The 20,735-nt window shown below is 59.0% G+C and overlaps 1 protein-coding gene across 5 annotated transcripts; it reads left to right on the top strand.

The window, feature by feature from the left end:
• Positions 1 to 283: 283 nt before the first annotated feature.
• PHRF1 (PHD and ring finger domains 1) lies at positions 284 to 20,708 on the top strand. 5 transcript variants are annotated; one of them, XM_087822106.1, is made up of 19 exons: positions 284 to 355; positions 887 to 957; positions 3,664 to 3,778; positions 4,626 to 4,727; positions 6,257 to 6,453; positions 7,305 to 7,388; positions 8,909 to 9,027; positions 10,014 to 10,114; positions 10,280 to 10,455; positions 10,974 to 11,103; positions 13,964 to 14,079; positions 14,486 to 14,667; positions 15,014 to 15,133; positions 15,588 to 15,742; positions 16,309 to 18,927; positions 19,184 to 19,341; positions 19,515 to 19,775; positions 19,914 to 20,042; positions 20,354 to 20,708. In XM_087822106.1, exons 3-19 carry the CDS (start codon positions 3,685 to 3,687, stop codon positions 20,495 to 20,497), a joined length of 4,887 nt encoding a protein of 1,628 aa, XP_087678232.1. In that variant the 5' UTR covers positions 284 to 355; positions 887 to 957; positions 3,664 to 3,684; the 3' UTR covers positions 20,498 to 20,708. The 5 variants fall into 5 exon arrangements, with proteins under 5 accessions (XP_087678232.1, XP_087678233.1, XP_087678231.1 ...); XM_087822107.1 differs by having other exon boundaries at positions 4,623 to 4,727; positions 15,017 to 15,133; XM_087822105.1 differs by having other exon boundaries at positions 4,623 to 4,727.
• The last annotated feature ends 27 nt before the right edge of the window (positions 20,709 to 20,735 follow it).

Below are 20,735 nucleotides of genomic sequence, written 5' to 3'. Positions count from 1 at the left end.
TCCGGGCGGGGGGCGACGCGGGACGGCCCAGCGTCGGGGCTCAGACACCCCAGGCTTCCCCCCGGACACAGGCGTTCCCGACGTGTGTCCACAATCACACAGTGTCTCCAGCGCCTCGAGGCCGCGACCGCGTGGAGCGCCGTCTCCCTCCGCGTCGGGCCCCCCTGCGCCCCCTCATCCCATTGGTTCCTCCCAACGGGCGGGGCGGGGCGGGGCGGGAGGGTCCCGGAAACCGGCCCGTGCACTTCCGGGTCGGGGGGCGCGCGAGCGCGGCGGCGGCGGCCGGGCCTAGTCGAGGCTCTCGCTCGGGTGGCGGCGAGCGCCCGGGGCGGCCGGCGGGGCGCGAGGTTCCCGGGTACGTGCGGGGGCGGCCCCGGCCCCGGGGTCCCTGCCCGTCCCGGCTGCTCGGGCCTCCTCGGGCGCCGCGCGCTTTGTCTGCGGCCTGCCCGGCGGTGCGAGGCCTGCGCCGCGCTGGCCCCGGGCGGACGGGCGGCGGCGGGGACCCCGGGCGGGCGGGGAGGCCTCGCGCCGCGGCTGGGGGATCCCGCGGCCTGCAGGCGGGTTTCGGGGTGGCCGCCTTCCTGTCCCGGGCGCGGCGAGCCCACCGCCCCTTCCCGAGGCTCCCCGCCCCCCGCCGTCCCGTGCGCGCGCTCCCGGACCCTCCGCTAACTCGTCCCCAGCTCCCGGTCCACGTTGCTGGTCGGCGTCGTCCACGTCTGGACAGGCCCGTGTGGTCGGGGGGAGGGTCTCCTGGTCCTTAAGTCACCCAGTCTTTACGACAGTCTTGCGGGAGTAGGTGGGACCAGTTTGGGGCCCAGAGAGGTTAAGGAGGTCGCCCCTGTCCCACAGCAACTGGGGGGATTTTAGACTCCGCTTGTTTGTACAGGAACCGAATGGTAACGTGCTTCGTGAGCCAGAATTGGGCCGGCGGTCTCCGGGACACAACCTGAGGCTCAGGTGAGGTTTGACTTGGGACTTTAGCAAGTCTCCCTGGATCGACCGGAGGGGTCTTGGCACCTTCCGGGGGGAGCCGGGCTTTCGAGCTCTCAGCTGCCCTCTCGGTAGCCCCCCGGGGGCCGTCTCAGCTTTCTGACCTCCACCGCAGCTTAGTCCCCAGTGTCACAGCTGCTGTGGCAGATGGTGAATGGCCCTGCCCCGGGCCTGGCACAGTTGCAGTTACCACACCGGAGACTTTTTCGGGTCCTTAGTGATGGTCGGAATTGCAGGTGCTTTGGGTCCCTGAATTTGAAGAGAGGGAAATAACCTCTTTGCTTTAATTTCCCCAGACCTGGAGGCTGTGCAGGAAAGGCAGCCAGAAACCTGGAGGGGCTGTGGGCTTCCTGCAGAAATGGCCTTGGGACTGTGGTCTGAAAGATTTGGACAGAGGCAGGGGTGGAAGTCCACGCAGGCCTATTGGAGCTGGGGTGCTGGTGGGGTCCCTGACTTGTCTCTTCCTTGGTATTGGCGTAGGTGCTGGCTCTGGAAAGTACTTTCAGAGGCTACCCACATCCTTTTTTGGGGTGCTGCCAGTGCACACTGTTGTGTGGCGATGCAGGGTGGGTGTGCAGCCGCAGAACTGGAGCCCCCAACCCTGGTGCAGGAGTCTGCAGAGGCCTTTGGAGGTTCTTCTCCACATCTGTGGTGAAGGACGGCTTGGCCCACAGTTGCAGGCCCTCCTTTGAGTTGGGCCACATTCCTGAGCTGGCATTTCTGGCAAGCACCTGTGCCAACCCCATCAGGGCCTCCTCTGAGGCAGGCCCTGCGACGGCCCCTTACAGGTGGGCCTAGGTCTCCACGCACCAGGGGAGAAGCTGGGTTATTTGTTCATGCCTTAGCCTTCGGGGTTGTGAAGGAGAGCCTTGGGGTGAGGGTCTGCCCTGAGTGCTGCTTCATGGGCTCTAGGCAGCCTTGGGGGTCTGCATTTTCCAGTATATGAAGTGTTCCCTGCTAGGTTTGTGAGTACTCACCTTCCCGGGCTGTGTTTCTGCAGAGCAGGAACTGTGCTGCATGCAGCGGGGGCAGGGTAGGTGGCGTTGTGGCATCCAGTGAGAACAGTCTGCTGTGGCCAGAGGTTACAGGTCTTACCTGAGCACCATGGCCCAGCCTTTGCACCCAGGGGACAGGTGCCGAGCTCCAGGACAGGCTGTGGTTGCGTCACGTCTTCTGGCCAGGACGAGTGTGCAGGACAGACAGGGTTCTACATTGCTTCTGAGGCACCAGGCACTAGAGGTGCAGACCCTTTGTCCAGTGGGACTGAGGCTAGTTTTCTTTTTTTAAATGTATCTTTATTGATTTCAGAGAGAGGAAGGCAGAGGGAGAGAGAGAGAGAAAGAAACATCAGTGATGAGTCGTCATTGACCGGCTGCCTCCTGCACAGCCCCGAGGGGATCAAGCCCACAACCGGAGCATGTACCCTAGCCTGGAATTGAACCATAATCTCTGGAATCCTAGATTGATATCAACCGCTGAGCCACGCCTTGCTGGGCGGGGCTGGTTTTCTTTAGGGTACTAGGTTTACTGGGTTAACAATTCCACAAAAGCCTAAGTTTACCATTTCCAGGTACAAGCAACACATGGCAGTCGACAGTTTCATCAGATTACTCACTGCCTCACTGTTGTCCTAGAGTTTGGGGCTTTGTGTGGGAAGTGAGGCTGCTGGGTCTGAATTGGCCTTGGCCCCACAGGGACCTTGTTGTCTTGGAGCATCTGTGTGGTGATAGCCTCTGCCTGGCTGCCTGCATGCAGGGTCCGAGAACAAGAGCCTTACCTGGCTCCTGGGTGCTCTGCTGGCCAAGCCCACCTTCTGGTTCTCACTTTGTGCTTATGCCTTCTGGTGTCCCATGGGACCCCTCTCCGCCCAGAGGCTGGACTTGGAGGGAAGTGCATTGTGCTGCAGGGAGGGCTTTCTTTGCTGTCGAGTTAATGAATGACTCCCTCTGAGGGGGTTTCACTGAGGGCCACCTGGGAAATGGTGGTGAGCAGCACTGATGAGAAAGGAACCCTTATTTGGCGACCAGAGTTGGGGGCCCTGGTGTAGGAGGAACAGTGTATCTCGCTATACTCGGGAGGTCATTTGTCTAGGTCTCTGTGTGGTCCATGCAGTGGCCTTGCAGAGGAGATAGGACAGGTGTCCCCATTGGGAGATCAGGAGCCCAGGAGGGGGTGGACATGGCAGCCAAGAGGCAGAGCCCAGCCTCTGCTCCGCTTGGCCTTGTGCTGCTCGGGGGATGTTTCTGGGGTGAGCTAATGCTCACGCCTCCCAATGGGGCTCAGGACCGGAGGCCAGGCTGACCACCTTGGCTGAGAGGGTCTATTAGAGGAGTGCCCCACCTGTCACCCAGGCCTTTCTGGTGACCACCCCTGTCGAGAGCCCTGCTTTGCCTCAGCTCCTGATAAGCCATTTCATCCAAACAAAAACTGCCCGCTGAGGCTAAATTAGGTTTGTTAGAAGTTGTGATCTGACTGAATGTGGCTCTGTAGATAAGAACTTCCATTACTTCGTAGTCGGCATCGTGGGTGTCTATCCTCTCTCTCAGCTCTGCCTCCCTGTCCTGCAGATAGATACGTCACCGTAGATGTGGGTGGAGAGGGGCAGTCACTCTTCCCGAGGGGAGCTGTACAGCCTGGCACAGTTGAGGATGACCTGATTCTGGTTCCTTTCAGACTGAACTCCAATGTCCAGCAATGGATGACGACAGCCTAGATGAGCTTGTGGACCAAAGCCCGGGGCAGTGTGCACACCCGCGACTCAATGCCGCCCCTCTGGCCAGTGATGCTGGTGAGCCACCGCCCCGTTCTGCCAGAGCCTCGTGCGAAGGCTCATGGCCTGAACCTCTCAGGAGAAGCAGGGTCACCATGTTTTCATCACGTGGTCAGCTGCTGGGAAAGCTGAGGTCCTGCCCTGGCCAGGTTGCTCAATGGTTAGAGTATTGCCCCTACACCAAAAGGTTGCTGGCTCGATTCCTGGTCAGGGCTCATACCTAGGTTGCAGGTTTGATCCCGCTTTGGGGAATGTACTAGAGGTGGCTGATGGATATGTCTCTGTCACATCAATGTCTCTCTCTCCCTCCTGTCTCTCTGGCATAATAAACCTGTCCTCTGGTGAAGATAAAGAAATGTTGGGCTCCCTTTGGCGGTTGTCTAGATGATATCTACGTTTTTCAGTCTTATTTTTTGTTCTTAAGTTTCAGAAGTGGTATGTTCTTTTGTCTTTTGTTAAATTCTCACCCAAGGATATTTTCCCATTCATTTTTAAAGAGGGAGGGAGGGAGACAGACATCTGTCCACGTGAGACAGACATATCTGTTGGTTGCCTCCTGCATGTGCCCTGACTGGGGCTCGGGATCGAACCTGCGTCCCTCAGGTCCGCAGGCTGATGCTCTAACGACTGAGCCAAACCGGCCAGGGTGTCTTTTGTCTTATTTTTAATGCAAGCAATGCAGACATAGATAGAGCAAAAGGATTCTGCTTTTCCTGCGTCTGTCCCCACCGAGCCCCACCTCACTCTCTCTTGCCTCCGTTGCACGTGCCTTCTGCACACCTCTCTGTACCCACGCACCAGCCCTTGTTCCACCTCGGTTGTGATTCTGCCTGGGCCTGTGTTTTTGCCTTTTTCGGTCAAGAAGAAAGCAGTGACGGAGACAGTGGGGGCTCTGAGGACACGGGCAGTGAGCTCAGCGACAGCACCGATGGAGAAGACGAGGAGGAGGACCTGGAAGACGGATCTGGTGAGAATGCTGCTGTTGGAGCAGCTTCCTGTGTCTCCCCGCTGTGATGGGACAGTTGCTTATAAAACATCCTTAGCAAAATTGTTGCCTTGACCACGCTGGCCATGGAGGGGTGAGATGTTGGGGAGAAAGTCCTTGGCAGAGTGGGCCTTGTGGGACAGTCCCCTGCGGTGAGTACTGGGGCGATGGCTCACATTCTTGTAACACTTCCTTTTGGCTTGATGAGTCGATTCCCTAGAAGAGTCTCTGGTGAGGGCAGGAGATTAAAACGCACAAGAGCGTGGAGTAGCAGGAACGGCAGTTTCCAGGGAGAGAGAAGCATCCGCACTTCCTGGCAGAATGAACGACGGGCTTGGAGCTCTGCCCTTCAGGCTCTGCGTCCCAGGCAGATTTACAGGGAATGACCAGGACATGGTGGCTCAGTGGCTCTCACCTGTGCTTGCTCTTTTTTTTTTTTCTTTAGGTTTTTATTGATTTAGGAGAGAGAGGAAGGAGAGAGAGACATTGACGTGAGAGTCACGTTGATTGGCAGCTGCCTCCTGCACACACTCTACTGGGGATTGAACCCACAACCCAGGCATGTGCCTTGACCAGGAATTGAACCGGAGACCTGATTCAATTGCTCGGGATGATGCCCTCCTCCAGGGTCACTGCTCGTTGACAAAAGTCAGGTCCTCGAGGTGCAGGGCTACAGTCCTGTTTCTGGCTGGCTGTTGGGCAGGCACTGTTCTCAGCTCCTGACGGCCGCCTTCGGCCACCCTGCAGGAATACTTCTCCACTTCTCTGCAGCCAGCCAGAGAAAACTGCCATGGAGAGCTAGCTGGATGAGGCTGAGCTAACCCGGTAACTCCTCTGCCACATGGTAGCAGGGTCACAGGGCGATCGCTGTGGTGGGCACTGGTCCTGATGCACTCAAAGGGGTTGGATGGGCGGAGGCTTGGGGCAGGTAAGGCTGCCATACCTCTCGCTGTTCTCTGTCCCAGTGCAGTTGGCCTTTGTTTTAGAGGAGCTTGGGAAGGACAGAAAACTAAACACATTGGCTGACGTGTTCAACCAAAACCGTCTCCTTATGTTTTTGCTGACCGAGGTCCCAGCCTCAAAATATCTCCAACACTGGCTAGCACTATGTGGCCAAATGGTCTGCTTAGGAACTTGTGCTCTCTGCACCCCAGGAGAAAGAAAAATAGGGGACCACTAAGGGCAGTGATGTCTGAAGGCGGATGATTCTTTCACATCTTGTTTCGAGGAGGGATTGGGAGTACGTGCCGCTGTCGGGGCCACTGGCCTGGGCAGTTAACCCAGTTGTGCCCTGCCCCACGGGGCCTGATTCTGCACAGGACCAGGGCTTGAGCTGCTGGGGCTGCTCAGTCAGTGCCGTGTCCCCTGGGTGAGATGCCCAGTGACAGTCACAACTGGTGGGGCTGTAGGCCAGACTAGGTCTGTCCCTCAGTTTGGGGCTTGGGAACCTGGTTTCCTGGGGGTAGCGGTAGCTCACAATGTTACGTTTTCTCTTTCTCTGGGTTCTGAAGATTCTGGAGACGACGAGGACCTGGAAGTGGTGGCGGTAGCTACACAGAGGAAGCTGGAGGCCAATGGCGCGTCTAATTCTGATGATGATGCTGAAAGCTGCCCGATTTGTCTCAACACTTTCAGGGATCAGGCTGTGGGGACACCGGAGAACTGTGTCCATTACTTCTGCCTGGACTGTATCTTGGAATGGTCCAAGGTGAGGCGGCTTCTCTTTGAGGCTCTTCTTGTCTGTTTATGAGTGACCCAGCCTGTGCCAGGCCTCTTGGTGGGCCAGCTCTGCTCTGCAGCAGAAGTTGGGGCCAAGGCGTTGAGTGGTAGCATGGTCCTCCCTTCCTCCTGCGCCGCTGTTTGGGTGGTGGGGGCTGTGCACTGCAGGGGAAGCAGGAGAGGGAGCAACATTGTTGACGGGCCAGTGATCCTGGGGGCTGCCTGCCACTGAGGAGTCAGCTGTGCTCAAGTGCTGCTCAGGTACACGGTGGGTGGGTCATCTCACAGATGCGGAGGGGCATGAGGGTTGACAGTGCTGAGTCATGGTGACCTGCAGGGAAAGGGGCCATCCTAGATCAGGTGAAGGGCATTTACCAGAAACATGCCGTGCATCTCCTGGTGAGCTCCAGAAGCAGCGCTCCTACTTTTTAACTTCGTCGTGAACATTCCAAAGACGTGGACTAGTACCAGGATGAGTGAGGTGCACCCCATGTCCTTGGGAACTGTTAGCTCTGCCGTGTTGCTGTCTCACACTTCACCCCACCCGAGACTCCACCAGCATAGGCACAGTCCACCTCGATTCCCTTCACGCCTATGGACATGCTGTGTGCATGTGCCCAGCTCTCCTTACTTCTACTTGCACGAGATGATGACTTCTGTCTCTCACTGCTGTGTCCCCAGCCGCTTAGCTCAGGGCCTGGTACACGGAGACATCTGTAAAAGTTTGGTCTTCAGTGTAAAGGCATTTTGATAGATTCCAGGTGCATTTTTTATTTTGAGTGTGATGTTAATGGTGAAAGTGATCGTACAGGATCCCGACACAGTTTCTGTTTCTTACAGAATGCCAATTCCTGTCCTGTCGATCGGACCATATTTAAATGTATTTGCATTCGAGCCCATTTTGGTGGGAAAGTCCTGAAGAAGGTGAGTGTCAACGCTGTGTGGAGAACCCCCCCCAACCCTACTACTTGTGTTCCTTACTTGGTCCCTGTTTCGTGGGAAAACACGCTTTCAAAGTTGCTTTCCTGAGACAAGTGAGTATTGGTCCCATGCTTTTCAGAAACCCACCAAACTGCCATTCACAGCTGGGAACGGGAAGCCCGTGGCTGCAGGCGCTGCCCTGTCTGCTGGCTATCTGGGTTCTGGGGGAGGCGGGCACTGCAGGGGAAGTACAGTCAGCAGTTTCCCAGGCTTCCTCTTCTCCACTCCTGCACATGCACTTCTACATCTCAGAGCTGCCCTAAGCCACGGCAGCCACGGGGAGAGGAAAGCTCAGGTGCGGCCCAGGCTGGGGATGTTGCCGGTTCTCTTGGGACCAGGTTTCGGATGCTTTTATGCTTTTTAGAGATTTGAAGGGCCTCCACACATCTGATGTTGAGGACCAGCATTAGAGAGGCTCATAGGGATGTCCCTTAGATCTAAATACAAGAAAAAGCCATGAGGGTCTCACAGCTGCAGACCTGCTGTTTACAAAGTGCACAAAGCCACAGGTGCCCGGGGCCTGGACTCCTCGTTGGCATATTTCTGCTGAGACTGTGTCCTGTCATGTGCTCCCGGGTCTGCTGCAGGTGGCAACTTTGGTTCTGCTGGCTCAGGCCTCCTGTCTCTGCTCTGGGCCCTCTGCCCCCTAGCCCCAGAGCCTGGGCCTTGGGCAGCCTAAGGCCTCTGGGTGTGTGGGCGGTTTCTCCATAGGCACTATTTATTCACTTGGAGAGTCTGCCAGTTAAGTGTGTGGATCCTACGCTCCTCTGTGTGTGAGGGGCGAGAGTCCACGATACATGCACCTGGTCTAGGTGGAGAGCGCAGGCTGACAGTGACTCCACATGCAGTCCCAGGTCCCTGCCTGGTGCTAGATACAGGCAGAGGGTGTGTTTACTTGTCACAGGGCTGACAGTTGCAGGAAGTGATCTTCGGGGTGGGCAGGGAGTGTGTCCACCAACAGGGCTTGAATGATTGCAGCTAATTAATTGTGCCCCCTGAGAATGCCTGTCTGTGGGAGGTGTTCTCTGTGCACCCCATGTCTGTTTGGAGTCGTGTTTCTGTGTCTTTGCCTGATTATAGGACAGTGTCTGAGAGTTTAGTACCTGCTGCCTGAAGGCTTTTTCCTGTTCTTGCAGTCACCTGGGGTGCGTGGGGCGGCCTCCCTCCATCTTCAGGGCCCTGCTGTCTGCTGCTTCCTCTGCCCAGGGCCCTCCCGTGGGCACCACTCTGTTTTCTGTTAAATCAGTTTTTCTTCTTCTTGGTTAACTACCTTGAGATGGCTAGAAAACATAAAAATCACTGTATGTTTGTTAATTCCGAGCCTCTGGGTTGGTCTGTGGAGCACATCAAGATCTTGAGAAGCTGATTGAGCAGCTCCAGGTCAGCCGCAAACAGTCCTGCTGGGTGTAGACTGTGGGTTGGGCTCCTCTTGCCACGTGCACAGCAGTGCCTTCTGCCTCCAGATCCCTGTGGAGAACTCCAGGGCCGGGGAGCAGGAGGAGGAGGACCCCACCTTCTGCGAGGTGTGTGGCCGCAGCGACAGGGAGGACCGCCTACTCCTCTGCGATGGCTGTGATGCTGGGTGAGTGCAGGGCCCCTATGTCCCTGGCACACAGGAAGTCCATTTGTGCACTGCAGAGCGCAGCCTGTTGAAGGGAAGGCCTGCGGGGCTGCACGCCATCCACAGACCTGCACCACGGTCTCAGGTTGCCCAGGCCCCGTACTCAGATGTCTGCACCCAGCACCCGGGGTTTTGTGGCATCAGTTGGTAGCAGCAGGCCCTGCAGGCCCTTCTGATTATTGCCATTTACACTCTCTGCTTGTTCCCAGAGATATTCTAAGACTGCTTGGAGAGATGGATGTCATATACCTAGACAAAGGAAAAGCCCAGGAAAACCGACATGGGGACGAGGGGCTCGTGAGCATCAGGGTCGGGTTTGTGCTAGGCTGTTTCTCCTGCCAGGCCAGGCTCCAGAGGGTGGGGCTCTCGTGACTGCCTCCGTCACAGCTGCCTGTCTCCCTCCATGGCTCTCCCTCCACAGCTCGGGCCCTGTGTCCTGCACCCTGACTTCAGGAGCCCCTTCCTGTCACTGTCATAGGCCTCTCCCCGGGTGAGGCTGTTGGAGCTGTAACTCACAAAACCTCCTTTTTCCTTAGGCTTTTGAATTGAGGGTATAACTCTTAGTTCTGTGAATTCTTTGTCTTTAGTATATCTTTACTGATTTCACAGAGAGGAAGAGAGGAGGGGAGAGAGAAACATCAATGATGAGAGAGTCATTGATCAGCTGCCTCCTGCATGCCCCCTGCTGGGGATCAAGCCCACAACCCAGGCATGTGCCCTGACCGGGAATTAAACCGCAGTCTCCTGGATCCTTGGTCGATGCTCAACCACTGAGCCATGCCAGCCAGGCTGCCTCTGGTTTTTTAAATTTAAAGGTGTTTATTCACTAGGGAGATGCCCTTAGGACTGCAGGACCACATTGTGGTCTTGGCGCATCTGGACGCTGCTTTCTGGCATGCGGGGTGCAAGTGAGCCTGGGGCCTGTGTCTGGCCTTTTGCTCCTATAGGTACCACATGGAATGTTTGGACCCCGCTCTCCAGGAGGTGCCGGTGGACGAGTGGTTCTGTCCAGAGTGTGCCGACCCTGGAGCTGCTGCCCCTCCTGCAGGTAGTGCTGCTTCCTCGGTGACTGGTCTGCCCAGAGCAGGGGCAGTCAGGGCCTCTGTTGAGCCTAGGGGTGGGGGTTCTGGGTGGGAGCTGGGGAACCGAGCTCCAGCCCTGTGGGTCTGGAGGCACTGGCTGTGCAGCAGCCCAGGATCTCCTTTCTTCCCAGACTCGGATCCCGTGACTGAGGAGGAAGTCTCCCTGCTCTTGGTTGATGTGGTGCCCACTGCCAGCCGGCTGCGGCCTCGCGCAGGGCGGACCCGGGCCATTGCCAGGACCCGGCAGAGCGAGCGAGTCCGAGCCACTGTGAACCGGAACCGCATGTCCACGGCCCGGAGCATCCAGGTGGGCACTCTCCCTCCAGGTCTGGGCCACCACATGGGGCCTCAGGGCAAGCTGTCGCCTGCAGTTGGGTGTCTGCCTGTGAGAAGCATCGCTAGATTGGGAGTGAGTGAGAAGACTGGGGGCACTTGGGCCTGGTACCCTCATCACAAATGCCACTGCTACCACCGGTTCCCAGAGCAGATGCCTGCAGTCCCGATGTCCTATCCCGTGGGCACTGCTCCTCTTCTGCTTGGAGCACCGTTTGCTCCTCGAGTGCCTGGCCCTCCTCATCTGCCTGCACCCTGAACCTACTTCCTGGGAGGCCTCCCTTCCCACCCGGCCTGTCTCCACTGGGTTCCTGCCCTTGGAAAGCACCCTGCAGTCAGTCTGTTGGAAGCGAGTGGGTGATGCCAGCTGGAAGCAGTGGGCCCAGGGCTGTGTGTGTGTGTCCCCAGTGGCATTGCCTGGGGCCCTCGCAGGGAGGGTGCTGTGAGCAAGCCTGGCAGCCACCCTGCCCACCAACACCACCTACTATGCAGCATGTCCCAAGGTACCTGGTGTCCTCTGTGCTTGATGAGACCATCGAAGCTGTTGCCTCTGGTCAGAGCACTGCCGTGTATCAGCGCCCCACGACGCCATGGGCCCCTGCTAAACGGAGGAGGAAAGCAAGTAAGCGGGCGTGGTGGCTTTGTTGGGTGGGTCTCTGACAGCACAGGACCTGGTTGCTCTCTGCACCTGATTCCCTCGGGCTGCAGTTCCCACGGGAGCACCCCCATCAGGGGGTCTGAGTGCGCTTCACCTCTGAGCGCCACAGGCCATTTGCTCATGGCAGCAGGGTCCATACCCAACCTGCCCTGAAGTGTCTGGGGTCCATGTGCTGGAATCAACAACATGTGGGTGAGGCCCAGGCTGGGGCTTCTCTGCGAAGGAACAGTCGAATGACAAGCTCAGGGTCTTTGCTTGTCTTTCCAAGTGTCCTGGTCCTTTTCTGTGTTTGTTTTGGTCATTTTGTGCCCCTAAGTTCCATGGGTGCGGCCTGGGGAGGAGCTGTTCGGCCGTGAGCATTCCCCCCTCCCTGGGCTCTTGTCCGCAGGATCTTGTCCAGTGGCAGCTTGTCCACACTGCTGCACCCTGTGTTCCTGAGCTCTCATGCTGCTCTGGGTGGCAGCTCCCTTCCCCCTCTAGTGTTTATTGACATCCATGTGGGTGCATGGGTTCCTGCTTTTTGTTTTTATTGATTTCAGAGAGAGGGAGGGAGGGAGAGAAACATCAGTGATGAGAGAATCATTGATCAGCAGCCTCCTGCATGCCCCCTCCCAGGGATTGAGCCCACACCCTGGGCGTGTGTCCTGACCGGGAATCAAACATCAATCTCCTGGATCATAGATTGATGCTTAACTCCTGAGCCATGCCGGCCAGGCGCATGGTTTCCTGTTTTATTCAGTGGATCATCTGTGGGCTTTTAAAGGTCACCTTAACTAAGACACACATGCAGGAGGAGTGCGTCCACTCCAGGAGCAGTAGTGTGCCTGCCACCCCACCTGCCCTGCGTCCCCTGCCCCACGGCCGGCCTTGGCAGCCTTTGTGTTGCTGTGGGTCAGTCTGCCCTTCATCAGTTTTGGGAACAGGTGTGATGACACCTGAGTATGTGCCCTGGGTGGCTGCTCTGCAGGGACTGCAGCCTGGCGGTTGCGTGTCTGTGGAGTAATTTCTGTGTATTGCTGTGTACATGTGGCCCAGTCTGTCGGTAGGATCTGAGCTGTGTGGTTGCAGCTGTGAGGAAGAGAGGTGCCATGCACATGCCCAAGTCGTGTTGCAGGCCTGTGCTCACGTCCCAGGTGAGCTGTGGCTGCACTTGTCCAGTTCACGCTCCCATCAGCACCACGAGCTGCAGCCGCCCCACATCCTCCCTGTGCCAGGTTGTGGTGCTGTATCCCCACCATGGGCGCCATGACAGTCTGCTGCTCTGGGACCTGCCTAGCGTGGGCAGGCCTGTCTTTGCATCCTGTCCTTTCGTGGCCTCTCTGTGGGAGCCAGACGTCTGTCATTGTTCGTGGCCCGTTTTAGTGGACAGCACTGAGGTGTCCACCCTCATGTCACACTGATTCTGGAGTTAAAGTTCAGCGTCATGGGCTTTAACTTCTGTTCTCTTGCGTGTGTGTCCCTTTCTGATGTCAGAAACCCCACTTCCCAGTCCTGTGTTTCTCGCTTGCTTCCCCCATGGCCCAGAGCAGCCTGAGGGAGAGCCTCCATGCTGAGGCCTGTCCAGCTGGGATGCGGCCTCACCTCCGAGGCGGCCTGTGGCTCTGGTTACGCATCATTTGCTTTACTTGAGGTTTTGTGTGTGTGTTTGCTTTGCTAGTGAGGTTCTTACAGACGTAGGTCAGGCCTGCGCCTGTGGACAGGCAGCAGAAACTGCTGGGAGGTGCTCAGCTGCCCTCTTCCGGGCCCACCTCCTGGTCGAGGCGCCTCGTCTGCACCCCGCTCTTTCCTCCCCCAAGTCCTTGTCATTGCCGTTCTCTTCTTTGTCCCAGAAGAGGGAGTCTTTTCTTTAAATTCCACCACAGCCCTTGGGCCTGAGAAAAGGAGTAGCACTTGCCCAACCCCGAGAGGGCCAGTCAGTGTTGAATGTTCTAATTGTGTCATAAATGCCATAGAATTTTAAAGAATCGTCTGTTTGAATCCAGAGCCAAGTAAGATCCGTGTTGGCTGCTGGCTGTGTTCTCCAGGTCATAGAGTGTCCCTGTCAGCTTTGCCCACTGCATTTCGGCCTGTGGTTGGAGCCTGGAGGCTCAGGCTGGCCCAGGTGGGAGTCTGGTTTGGTTGGTTCTGTTTGAGTTGCCTGGGGGGTTGACCTCTTTCCATCAGAGCTCAGGCACTGGGACCTTGAGGGGAGGCTGACCTGCACCAGCTGCTGCCCAGTGGTGGGCTTTAGGGACAGGCTTTCCATGCCCTGGTCTGGCCTCAATGCCAGACCTCAGCACCACCGTGTTGCTCAGTAGCCCTCAGTGGAGGTTACATAGGGTTCAGCACCATTGTGAGCTCACAGATACAGATGGAGGGTGTGTGTTGTACTAGTGTGTGCCAGGGCTGGTCCAGCTGTCTTCCCTGGTGTCCCTGCCTCCATGCCGAGGTTCCTGTGCCACTCAGGTGCCAGGGCGTCTGGAGTTAAGTACCTGGGCTGCTGCGCCCCATACTGAGCCAGCCTATGGCAGGCCCAGGGTGGCGGGTCAGGACTGACACTGGTGGGTCTGCAAGGCAGGGTTAGGGTGTTTTAGTAGAAGTGCTCGTGGGTCCTGTTATCAGGTCTCTGGTTACACCTCCTGTGGGTGTAGAGCACAGGCCCCTTGTTGCATCAATCGGGTTTGTTTTTTCTAATGATAACCTGTGAAGTCTGCGCTGGTCTCAAAGCCAGGCCCACGGAGCAAGTGGACTGAGTCACGCCATCCTGGGGGTGTGCGGGCGAGCCCTGGAGGGGACGCCAAGGGCGCCCGCAGGGAAGCACAGACCCTCAGTGTCCTCTCTGTAGGAAGACGGAAGAAAGTGCTGGGAAGGAAGAAAACCCAACCCCGACCGGCTGTGAGGAGCAGGAGCTCCAGGACGAGGTCCAAGAGGCGCCAGAAGAAGAGAAAAGGGAAGACAAAGGTAACGAGTTCTAATTCCTCCCCAGGGAATGGGTCCTGGAAATACCTCCTGTTTGTCAGCGACGCACCCACGAGATGGATGTGTCTGCAGCACGGACTGCCAACAGCCCAGGCGTCCTGAGGGCTGTGCCCCTCCTAGGACAAGTCCTCAGGCTTGCAGGGGGCCACTGGGGGTGTTGCGAGGGCATCACCTGCAGGGCACAGCTGTCTTGTCCTGGCCTAGGTCTCCAGGTCTGCTGTCACTGGGCCTGTGAGCCATAGGGGCCTGTTGGTGGGCGTAAGGACCTGGTGTGTTGTCTGCTCCAGGTAGTAGAGCCTGTGGCTCTGATCTGGTGTGGACTCAAGCAGTTCACATCCAGGTAGTTTGTCTCACTGATGGTGGTTCTTTTCTTTGGTGCTGCAATCAGAGTGAAGTCACAGCTCGCCGGCGCATTGCAAGGACGCTGGGCCTCCGGAGGCCAACCCGTGGAGCCTGTATCCCTTCTGTGTATAGGCCTGTGGACCCCTCCCTGGGGCTGATGCGCGCGGACATCGGGGCTGCCTCTCTCTCTTTGTTTGGAGACCCCTATGAGCTGGATCCTTTTGACAGGTGACTGCAGGGGGTACTGTGCTGTGCAGGCATCATCTGCAGTTGGGGAGCAAGCTGTCAGCTCCCTCCCCCTTTAGTGTGGCAGTGGGCACATCACCTGTGGTGAGTGAGGTGAAGCCTCAGGGTTGCCATTTGTAGAGTGAGGGAGATGATTCCTGCCTCACAGTTATTCCCAGTGGGTGGTGCAGAAAGAGCTCTGTTTGTGCTCATCCCCAAGCCAGAGAGAAGAGCCACCTGGGGCAGTGCTCAGCCTGTCCTGCTAGGCACTGTGGAGCAGGGGCTGGAGGTTTCGCTTGGGCCTGGGGCATGGGTCACCTGTTCCCTGTTGCCTGTGTCCTTCCTCCAGCAGTGAAGAGCCATCTGCCAGCCCTGCTTCCCCTCTGAGTGCTAAGAGGAGGGTTCTGTCCCGCTCGGCCCTGCAGTCTCACCAGCCCGTGGCCCGTCCCATCTCCATGGGGCTATCCAGGTGGGTCTAGGGAGGGGGGCAGGGCAACAAGGGCCAGGGGTCCTGGCATGGCACTCCATGCTGGCTTGTCTCCACCACCCAGACAGACTTCTGTGGCCCCTCCTCATGGTTCTTGATGAGGAAGCAAGGGTACAGGGGTGACGGGGTAGGGCAGGAGCCCAGCTGCTATGCTGTGCTTTTGGCTGGATCTCTAATATTGGAGCCTTTGGGACAAAAAAAGAATTAACTGAACCCATGCAGCAGCAGAGCTACTTATCTGCCAGCTCTGGTCTGTCTGCCGTCTGCTGATTTCACCCACACACCCTGTTTTCCTCTAGTTGGAGCTTCTGGGTGGGTCTCACACCTTTGTGGGGGGCCAGGCAGGCGGCCTCTTTTCAGCACAGCTTCTAGGACCTGGGGGCCAGGCTGGGGGGACCTGAGGGCAGCTGTGGCAGGGCCTGGTCTGCACCTGCAGGAGGAGCATTCCTGCCATGGTGCCCGAGCCGGACGTGGACGAGGCCCCTGTCCCTGACCTTCTGGGCAGCATCCTGTCAGGCCAGAGCCTCCTGATGATGGACAGCGCCGACATCACCATCCACCGGGACGGCTCGCTCAGCGCCAAGCGGGAAGGTGAGGCAGCCTCCTTGCTCTGGAAAACTGAAATGCGCTTTTCCCAGAGAAGTGCCTGTGGAGGCGCTGAGAGGGCATTTTCTATGCACAGAGGATGCAGAGGAGGGAGGCTTCCTCAGTTGTTTTTCTCTGTTAATTTCCCATCATGTTCTGAACCGTGTTTCTGAGCTGATAACTAGGTGATAAGGAGCCCATGGGCCCCCTCAGCCATCAAGTGGCTGGAGGCAGCCATGCGGAGCCTTCCCAGTGATCTGGGTTCTGGCAGGTTTTCTGGTGGGGTCCAGTGTGGGGACTGGGCAGCCTGTGATGAGCGCTGCTGCAAATCTAACTGGCACGTTCTGATCCCAGGTAGCACAGCGGTAGGTAGAAGGGAAGCCCCTGTGGCACCACGCGAGCATTGGGCCTGCTCAGCCCCCCCCCACTAGAGGACTGTCCCCCCCCCCTCAGGAAACAAATAGAAGGAACTCAGCGTGCACCCTTAGAGGAGTCCTGCTGATACAGAAACAAATCATCAGACATCTTGAAGGGGGTGGGACCTGATTGCTGTTTGCCTTTTTGTTTTTTAGTGCCTGTTTCTTTTCAGCGGAACTCAGTTGGTCTGTCCCGAGGAAGAGAAGGCTCCGGGGCTGGGGCCAGCCTGCAGCCCACAGCACCATGCACAGGGCGCCTGGGAAGCCTGGGGTCATGCTGTCAAAGCAGGTCTACCCCCTCCTGTATCCCTGCACTCAAGTCGGGGGCTGCGGTGAAACTGAACTCCTCCTCAGGGACCCCTCGGTCAGGCCAGGCCCAGAACATGTCACATGGGAGCAGTCCTGGCTTAAAACACCGGGAGGACCTCCAAGTCAGTGGCAACAGTAAGCGTGCTGTGCCTCTTGGATCCTCACCAAAGAGCTTAAACGGCAGCTCTGACTTGCCGGCTGCGAGTGCAGTGCCCGGACAGACCCCAAGGCCAGCTCTCAGGAGAGCAGACATCTCTGAGCTCCCCAGGATACCGAAGATCAGAAGGGATGGCAGTGGGCAGGGGGATGCGTCCCCAGCCCCTTCAGGCAGTCAGCGTGTCGAGATCCCCAGCTCCTGCATCAGCCGGCTGACGGGCAGGGAGGGCCCTGGGCAGCCTGGCCTCGGTGCCCGGGCAGAGGGCGAGCCCCGTGGCAGGGGCCCACAGGAGCCCAGCGTGCACTCAGGAGGCAGTGCTCAGTCCCCAGCCCAGATGGGACCCTCAAGGGGCAAGGGCAGCAGCTCCACCTTTGAGAGCTTCCGAATCAATATTCCTGGGAACACGGCGCAGTCCAGCCAATTCTCCAGCCCTGGCTTCTGCCACACCTTCCGGCCCGTCGACAGTAAGGTGCAGAGGAAGGAGAGCCCCTCACCTGTCTTCTCCCTCAGGAAGACGAAGCAGCTCAGGAGTGAAATCTATGACCCATTTGACCCCACGGGCTCAGACTCCAGTTCTGCAGGCAGCAGCCCCGAGCACCTGGGCTCCAGCCTCCTGCCCTCAGAGATCACTCGCACCATCTCTGTCGGCAGTCCCAAGGCCCCGCCATTGCAGACTGTGCGCTGCGTCACCTCCTACACGGTGGAAACGGTCTTTGGGACGGAGCCCTCGCCCTCCTCCAGGGGGCCTTCCTCCAGCGTGCTCAAGCTCCGGACTGAGGGGCTTGCCAACAGGCTGAGCGAGGAGGAGCCTGCTGGGGGCCAAGACTCGGCCCTCCGGGCTCGGAGGCCGTCCCTGCTGGAGCCCTGGGAGGATGAGGACCAGCCCCCCCCCCGCACCTTCTTTGGCTCTGAGGAGCGGACAGTGACCTGTGTGACAGCGGAGCCAGACGCCCCGCCGACAACCACCCACAGGATTGTGGAGCTGCGGTCTCCATCCCGCTCCCGCTCCTCATCTAGCTCCCGCGGCAGAGAGAGAGACAAGAAACCACAGGCCACCCCCCGGGAGCACAGGAGGACCCGCTCCCGCTCCGCCTCCCACTCCGGGGACAGGAGCTCCCGGTCAGTGTCACCACTGGTGGGTGAAGATCATGCCAGGAAGCCCCAGGCCAAGGCCAGGGCTCGGAGGTCTTCCAGCGACCGCTCCAGCAGCCACGAGCGGGCCAAGCGGAAGAAGGCCAAGGACAGGAACAAGGAGAGGAAGAGGGACTCATGGGGCCGAGGCCGGCGGAGGTCCCGGTCCCGCTCAGGAACCCCTGGCAGCTCCTCACATGAGTATCGTGAGAGCAGGAGGAGGAAGAAGAGGCGTTCGGGGTCCAGGTCTCAGGGGAGGGGGTGCTCTCCCCCCAGCAGCCTGGAGAGGGCCCGAAGGCCCCACCGTCCTAGGGAGAGGAGCCGTGAGCGGCCCAGAGATAGGCGGGGCTCCCGTGAGAGGAGGAAGCGCAGGTCCAGGTCTCCCAGCACAGAGCACAGGTCCCGTGAGCATCGGCGGCCTCGTTCCCGCGAGAAGCGGCCTCGGCTCCACTCCCGTTCCCGCTCCCGCTCCCGCTCCCACTCCCGTTCCCGCTCCCCAGAGAAGAAGGTGTCTGTGAGGGAGGCTTCCCCAGCACCCCCTCAGCAGGAGGAGCCGCAGCCGGGGAGGGAGCATCCAGCCAGGATGCCAACCTTGGCAGGAGCTGAGGCTGGGCCAGAAGGGGCTGAGGCTGACAGGGCCCCCCCAAAGGCTCCTCCTGCCGCAGAAGTGCCAGCTGAGTGCCCCCCCGAGGACCTGGATTACGGCGACTCTGTCGAGGCGGGGCATGTCTTTGACGACTTTTCAAGTGAAGGCATCTTCATGCAGCTCGACGACATGAGCTCCCCACCCTCCCCAGAGAGCACGGACTCCTCCTCCCCTGAGCGTGAGCGGGGCTTCCTGCCCAACCCCCCTGTGCCCCCCGCTGCCAGCCAGCACCAGGACACCAGCCTGGCTGTGGCTGTTATCAGAAGGGAGGTGTCGCTGATCCACAGTGAGGACACCGAGCAGTCCCCGCCCTGGGCGGAGGGTCCCCGAGAGAAGGTCTTGTTCCAGCAGGACCAGGCCAAGGCCTTGGTGCCTCATGCTGTGGGGGGCCTGGCCGTGGGCGGGGCGCTGGTGGGGAAGGAGGAAGACCCCTGTCAGACTGCGGTACTTCGGGCTAAAGCCCCAGTGAAGAGAGTCACCTGGAACCTGCAGGAGGTGGCAGGCGGCGCTCTGGCTGAGAACAGAGGCCTGCGTGAGTAGGGCGCTCCTGTGGCAGAATGGGCTGGGGCAGTGTGTGGGGCGGCATGGAGTGGCCAGCATTGGGACCCTCTCCCCAGGCGGCTCGGGGCCTCCAGGGTCACATTGGCAGTGTGGGCCCTGGTTGGGGTGGCTGCAGCCCAGGCTGTGGTCCTTGTTGCTGGGATGCTTCTCTGGAATTTTCCAGCCAGGAAGTAGCCTTCCGCCTGGGGTGGCTGCAGAGCACCCACCTCCCCTGTGTTGGTCCTCAGGGACACCGCTCCACAGGCCCCAGCAGCCCCAAGAAGAAGCCTGGGAACCCGAAGATGGGGACTCTGTGGTGGACTCCCAGCAGGCACCCTGCCCCGAGCCCCTTCCTCCTGGTCACATGCTCCCCGAGTCTGTCTTCCCCACTTCAGACCCTGCTCAGGTGGGTGCCGGAGCTGGAGGGAGGAAGGTGACCTTGCACTTGCCATGTGGGCTGCTCCTGGTTGGGTAGGCAGCCTCACAGCAGCCCCCCTCCCACCCACGGGTCTCCCTGCTCCGGGGGAGGGGCTGGGTGCTGCCAGCACTGGGACACTCAGCCGCTATGTCCTCACCCAGGTGTATAGCCCCAGCCTGCCTCCCTCCCTGGCTCTGCCCTCGAGTGTCCCACCCTATGCACCGGTCAGCCAGCCCACGGTCCAGTTCATTCTGCAAGGGAGCCTTCCCCTGGCCAGCTGCGGGGTGGCACCCAGCCTGGGCCCAGTGCCCACCGTCCTGACCACAGCCTCCGAGCCGTCTGGCCACGCTGCTGCCACCAACAACTCAGAGGAGAGGATGTCCACTTCCCGGCCAGCCACGGAAAAGGCCAAGAACGAAGAGGTGAGTCCCGCCCCTCCTCCCTGCAGCGTGGCTCAAGCAGGATGGCAGGAAGCACTGTGCCTCTCCAGAGGGCCCTTGAGGCCTCTGCCCTGGCCGTGCAGCCTCTGTGTGGGCGCTCACGCGTGTGCTTGCCCCTAGTACATGAAGAAGCTGCACATGCAGGAGCGGGCGGTGGAGGAGGTGAAGCTGGCCATCAAGCCCTTCTACCAGAAGAGGGAGGTGACCAAGGACGAGTACAAGGACATTCTCCGGAAGGCCGTGCAGAAGGTGAGGGGCTGGCACAGACTCCAGTGTGTAGGGGAAGTGTTCAGCCCTGGGCCCCGCAGCCAAGGCAGCACAGCTCCACACGGGCCCAGGAAGAGTGGTGCTGGGGGTCAGGACAGCCGCCCCTTTACTCGTCACATAGGGCAGATCAGAGGAGAGTGACACTCTGAGGCGTCTCTGGCCGTCTTGGTGGGACCCTCCGTGTCCCTGGGAGGTGGGTAGAGCAGGCCCTCAGGGCTCAGTCACTGCGACCACTGGCATATGTCCTGGTGTGAAAGGACCTCTGGGTAATTGTGCTGCCCCCTCCCTGCCAGATCTGCCACAGCAAGAGCGGAGAGATCAACCCTGTGAAGGTGGGCAACCTGGTGAAGGCGTATGTGGACAAGTACCGGCACATGCGTAGGCATCGGAGGCCGGAGGCTGGCGAGGAGCCTGCTGCCCAGGGCGCCGAGGGCTGAGGCTGCGGCCCTGGTCCCCAGCGGTGCTGTTGGGGAGTGGCAGCAGCAGAAAGCTCTGGGGACCCCCAGCACTGTTTTCAGGGTTCCTGTGATCACACGTGGTCTGTGCCCGTCCTGCTCAGTTTAAACTGGACTTTTTTATGTGTACATTATAGATACACTGTTTCATTGTGTTCTAATTTATCAAAAATGGATTATCTTTAGAAACTTCTCAGTTGACTCAGTACTTGAAAGGTGA

This window comes from Miniopterus natalensis, chromosome 11 (assembly GCF_054644295.1).
Source record: "Miniopterus natalensis isolate mMinNat1 chromosome 11, mMinNat1.hap1, whole genome shotgun sequence".
Lineage (NCBI taxonomy): Eukaryota > Metazoa > Chordata > Mammalia > Chiroptera > Miniopteridae > Miniopterus > Miniopterus natalensis.
The sequence above is the reverse complement of the archived record's forward strand: the minus strand, read 5'-3'. Positions and strand labels throughout refer to the sequence as shown.

Excerpts from the sequence above, each read along its gene's own strand:
- PHRF1 (XM_087822105.1), top strand. The coding sequence starts at position 3,685 with ATGGATGACGACAGCCTAGATGAGCTTGTGGACCAAAGCCCGGGGCAG. Across the intron at positions 4,728-6,256 it reads GGACCTGGAAGACGGATCTG|ATTCTGGAGACGACGAGGAC; the intron begins GTGAGAATGCTG and ends TGGGTTCTGAAG. Across the intron at positions 15,743-16,308 it reads GCTCAGCGCCAAGCGGGAAG|TGCCTGTTTCTTTTCAGCGG; the intron begins GTGAGGCAGCCT and ends TTTGTTTTTTAG.